Source organism: Rhincodon typus, unplaced genomic scaffold, assembly GCF_021869965.1.
Source record: "Rhincodon typus isolate 14 unplaced genomic scaffold, sRhiTyp1.1 hic_rhity00000241, whole genome shotgun sequence".
In the NCBI taxonomy this organism is placed as follows: domain Eukaryota; kingdom Metazoa; phylum Chordata; class Chondrichthyes; order Orectolobiformes; family Rhincodontidae; genus Rhincodon; species Rhincodon typus.
Window position 1 is genome coordinate 86,839 of NW_025965879.1, and position 5,310 is coordinate 92,148.

General features: G+C 45.5%; 1 protein-coding gene across 1 annotated transcript; it reads right to left on the reverse strand.

Annotated features, from left to right (window-relative positions):
• Positions 1-1,944: 1,944 nt before the first annotated feature.
• On the reverse strand, positions 1,945-5,002 carry LOC109924553 (cardiotrophin-like cytokine factor 1). Its single transcript, XM_020524551.2, has 2 exons — positions 4,948-5,002; positions 1,945-2,557 (listed from the first exon to the last, which is right to left on the reverse strand). The coding sequence occupies exon 2, from the start codon at positions 2,555-2,557 to the stop codon at positions 2,072-2,074; it is 486 nt and encodes a 161-aa protein (XP_020380140.1). The 5' UTR covers positions 4,948-5,002; the 3' UTR covers positions 1,945-2,071.
• Between the last annotated feature and the right edge of the window lie 308 nt (positions 5,003-5,310).

Here is a 5,310-nt window from a genome sequence, read left to right on the forward strand (position 1 = left end):
TATGTGTAAGATAATGTGTCAGTGCAAAATGGTGTCCACAATTTTGTTTTTTTCCTTTTATGGAAAGAGGGATGTTTGGAAAAAGACAACATTTTAAAATTTATTATTGGGAAGTGGGTATTGCAAGTTAGACAAGCATTTACTGCTCATCCCTAATTGCCCAGAAGATAGTTTTGAGTGAACCATGTTGCTGTGGTTCTGGAGTCACATGTAGGTCAGGATGGCAGATTTCCTTCTCTCAAAGACGTTAGTGACCCTGATCGGTTTTTCTGATAATTGAAAATAGTTCATGGTCATCATTAGACTCTTAATTCCAGATTTTTATTGAATTCAATTTCCACCATCTGCCATGTGGGATTTGAAGCTGGGTTCCCAGGACATTTCGTATATTGTATTCTTGTAGCTTGCTGCAGTCATATGATATATGTTTAACTTGCTTTCACTTTCCAAGTATGAGGCTTAGAAATACGTAGTATAAAACTTTGTAACAGATTGACAAAGGGGCTGAATGGCTCCACCTGTCCCCGTGTTTCAAAAAGCCGCTTGTAATTTGAAAAGACAGAAAGCTGGACAATTCAGTAAAGATTTTGAAACTAGCACCTTTATTTATGATGACATGTTAGAAGTTTTTGTAATAAATAAATTAAATAACAGTTCAAATAAATAAATATTAATCATAGAGCGGTTACAGTCTGTAGGATGTGTGTGCTGTCACATAACCCACCCTGCTAGAGAAGAAAGAAACAACCATGGGAGGCTGAAATTTCCCTTCTCTTCTCTCTCTCTAACCCAGGGATCACTGGACAGTGATCAGGAGCTGGAACCCTGGCCGATTTCCCCGGACCCTCTTTCTCTCTAATGCAGTGTATTATATCGCCCCTTCTCTCCTACTAACCAAGTGGTTGCTATTGGGGCTTGGCACTGACCGTGGTGTTTTATGCCCTGACCTGGCCTGTTTTGGGAGCAATTTATTCCTCGATGGATCTGCATTATTTTATCTGAATTATTATGGATTGTGAGGTGGCAATTTTCATCCTCATTTCTATGAGGCTTTCCCTCTTCATGCATATTCCATGACACCCTTTCTCTGAGACTCACTATTTTTGCCTGGTCATTGGGCCTTTCCCAATGTTTCAGAGGAGGTAAGATCTGTAGCCCATGCCCTTCTTTGCCTGCTCTTTGACTTGTTGTCCTGCTGAAATGGCAACAGGCTCGGGTCCTACATTTGTCCCTTTCTCACATGAGACTCTGCCAAACCACAGAGGAATTTCTCTCAAAACTAAAACAGCCAGAAAAATTTTATGGACTTCGTTCATCACACCACCTAAAAGCCTCCCTGGCCATGACCCTCTCCTGCCCCTGCAACGGCACAATTTAGACCCCTACTCCTTCCCCTCTATGATGTCACCTCTCCCGTCAGGACTACGGACATCTTGGAAATCGGCCAAGAACATTATCGCTGATTGCCCTCTCTCTCCGTTCCTCTTCATTGAGGAGAGATCAGAGTGTATTCCTAACAATATGGTGTTGCAAGGTGGGTATAAGGCAGGAACGTTATGGGATGTTTGTGGTACTTTGATGAGGTGTTAGGCTGGTTGAATAGTCACTGGAAAGAGACACAGTATTTGGAAGCATTTATCCTGTGTTGGTGAGGATAAACTTGAGAATGTTTAAAGTCAAACAAGCAAGCAATTTGCACCCCACAAAAGAGTGTTGATCAGTTGTCTGATCTGGTCTGGATTGGCTGAGCATCACCATTGTGTAAGCAAGAGGAGGTCCTTGGGTTTCAGGCACGTTGGAATCAAACACACAACACATTCCTGTTGTTTGCAGAGAAGGCATCCCTAGCCACGAATGCACCTGACTGTTTGTAGTAAATGGTGCACTTGGGACTGTTGCATGAGTACTGTCCGCTCGCGCAATCACATCCAGCAGTAGGGAATGTTTGGCAGGAGGAGGCACGCAGGTGGAGGTGGGGAATGTATGTTAGCATAAGGCACTAACGGGATGGTCAAGGTGAGGGGTTCAGGGTGTGGAGAAAAGGGACGGGGATCTTCCCCTTCTCCCCAAATCAGGGTCTCCGATAGTCCAAATGGGTGACAAAGCCGCCAAGACGTTTCTTTAAACGATTGAAATCTTTGGCCGAGCGCAGTAACCAACCCTGCAGCTCCCGCATCAGCCAGAAGTGGTCAAGTTTCTTCAGGAAGTCACTGGGGGCAGGTGCCAGGCCCCTGGCCAAGTGCGCAGGGGGAAGTAGGGTAGGCGCGGGATAGCCCAGTGAGGTGACCAGGCCTGAGATGCTGATGGTTAGTCCCCGGATGCTGGCGCAGAAGTGTTGGAAGGTCAGCCTCAGGGTGGGGTTAGTCAGCTCCCGATCTACATCCCCCAGGCACCGCAGCAACAGGGTGTAGGCCCGAAGATTCTCCGTGAGGCGACGCTGGTCACCAAGGTTCCTCCAAGCACTCACTTCTAGCGTGGCACTGGGAATGGCCTCTGTACGGTTCAGCCGCGGAGGGTCGAAGTCTGGATTATCGAAAGGTGGGCCAAGGTAGTCCATCTGTAGAGGAGGGCAACGAGTGGAGGGAGAGAACATGGTGAGAGGGTGGCATAGGGAGTCTGAAGACAACAAATCTCAGAATAGAACCCCAAACCCAAAACCTCGAAACCCTGAGTATCGAACTATGAAGCCTGTACCTGAACCCCAAACCTTGATCCCTAAACCTCAAAACCTGAGCCCCAAACTACAAACCCCAGACCTGAACCACTGAACCCTAAATCCTGAACCCCAAACTACAAACCCCAGACCCCAAACACTGAACCCTAAACCCAGAACCCTAAACACTGAACCCTAAACTACAAACCCCAGACCCCAAACACTGAACTCTAAACCCAGAAACCTAAACACTGAACCCCAAACAACAAACCCCAGACCCCAAACACTGAACCCTAAACCCTGAATCCCAAACTACAAACCCCAGACCCCAAACACTGAACTCTAAACCCAGAACCCTAAACACTGAACCCCAAACTACAAACCCCAGACCCCAAACACTGAACCATGAACCCTAGAACCCCAAACACTGAAGCCTGAACACCAAACCCCAAAATCTAAACCCCAAACCCTGAATACTGAAGTATAAACACTGAAACCTAAATCCCAAACCCCAAACTCCAAATCACAAACTCCAAACCTTCTGAACCCTAAGTCCTGAATCCTGAACCCCAAACACTGAAAGTGAACCCCAAACCCTGAACCCCAAACATCGAATCTCAAAGCCTGAACCCTGAACCCCAATCCTAAATCTCAAACCCAAACACCAAAACCTGAACACCAAATCTTGAACACGAAACTCTAAAACCTGAACCCAAAACGCTGAACCCCAAACTCTGAACTGCAAAACCTGAACCATAAGCACTGAGGACTGAACAGTGAACACTGAACTCTGAATCCTGATCCCTGAACACTGAACCCTGTTTACTGATCACTGAATGCTGAACCCTGATCCCTGAACACTAAACCCTGATCACTGAATGCTGAACTCTGAGCCCTGAACATTGAAAAATAAACCACAAAGCCAAACACTAAACCCTGAAATATAAGTCTGAAGAGTGACTTCCAAAAACTGAACTGGAATCTGGAACACTGAACCCCAAACACTGAACATTGAACACGAATCCTGAACACTGAAACCAAATACTAAACCCTGAAATACAAGCCAGAAGAGTGACCTCCAAAAACTGAACCTCAAATCCTGAACACAGAACGCCAAAAACTGAATGCTGGACATAAGCTGATTGGTGTGGATTAGTTGCCAGATTCCAATGAGAAAGGTCCTCTGCCCGCCAACAACCATGTGATTGGTTGTCAGGAAGCTGAACAGTTTGGGCTGTGAACAAGACAGAGAGAAGCGAGGTCAGATTGAAGAGAAACCAGCAGGTCTGCAGCAGCCAAAACACACACTCTCTCTGCAATAAGCCACTTTCAACCTGATAAAAACCAGCTTATCTTTCCTTCTCCAGATGCTGCAAGTTGCAATTCTGAATTGGATAAGTCAGAGAACTTTCATAAGTGAATCAGCCAGCCTGTGCCTTTTGCATTCAGAAAACAAGTGGTCATGGAAAAACCTTCAGATAAGCAATAACCAACTCAACAGTTCTTGTGAACAAAGACTGTTTTCCCAGTTTCCCTACTGCCCATATTTTTCCCCCTGTTTATGTTTGTCTGTGTGGGATGATGAATTTATAAAGGATTTAGAGTTTTAATTTGTACTTAATTTAATTTTTTACCTGCATCTGGATTCTGATGACCTGTAATAAATAGTTGTTCTTGTTAAGGACAGAAACCTGATTCTATATTTCCTGGCAGTCTGAGTCTGAAAACCCAGGAAGTTTGAGGATTTTGTGAGTTTATTTTAAAAATGCTACCTTTTGTGATGACTCTGGGACTGTAGGGGTTGATTTTCAGTGAACTGCTCCAGGGAGGGGGAGCAACCCCACAACCTGAACCTCAAACACTGAACACTGAACCCTGAACCTCAAACACTAAACACTGAACCTCGAACACAACTCTGAACCCTGGAAACCAAACTCTGAACCCCAAACACAGAACTTTGGACCCCAAACCCCACAACCTGAACCCTAGGCACGAAACACTGAACCTTGAACATTGAACTCTGCTCACCAAACACTGAACCCCAAACACTGAACCCAAACACCAAACACTGAACCCCAAACGCTAAATGTCAGGCCTGAAAACCAAACTCTGAACCCTGACCCATGCACTCCAACTCTAAGCCTCGAACACTGAACCCTGAAACCCGAACACTGGACACTGTAAAGGCTTTGTCATTTTAAGTTATAAAGCTGGTCTGAAATGAAAAACAGCTGTTTTGAAACCCAGGGGTGTACAAGGATGGCTGCATGTTCTGAAAGTAAGGAATTTGATACCTTTTGAGAATCCTGTTTCTGGAGCTGTGGGTCCCAGCAACGTGCAGACGAACTGGAGCTGAGAAGTGGTTTACAAGTGAAGCTGATTGGTGTGGATTAGTGGCCAGGTTTCAATGAGAAAGGTCCTCTGCCCGCCAACAACCATGTGATTGGTTGTCAGGAAGCTGAACAGTTTGGGCTGTGAACAAGACAGAGAGAAGCGAGGTCAGATTGAGGAGAAACCAGCAGGTCTGCAGCAGCCAAAACACACTCACTCTCAGTTCTCTGCAGTAACCCACTTTAAACCTGATAAAAACCAGCTTGTCTTTCCTTCCCCAGACGCTGCAAGTTGCAACTCTGAATTGGATAAGTCAGAGAACTTTC

Bases quoted from the DNA above. Each gene is read 5' to 3' on its own strand.
- LOC109924553 (XM_020524551.2), bottom strand. From the start codon at position 2,557: ATGGACTACCTTGGCCCACCTTTCGATAATCCAGACTTCGACCCTCCG.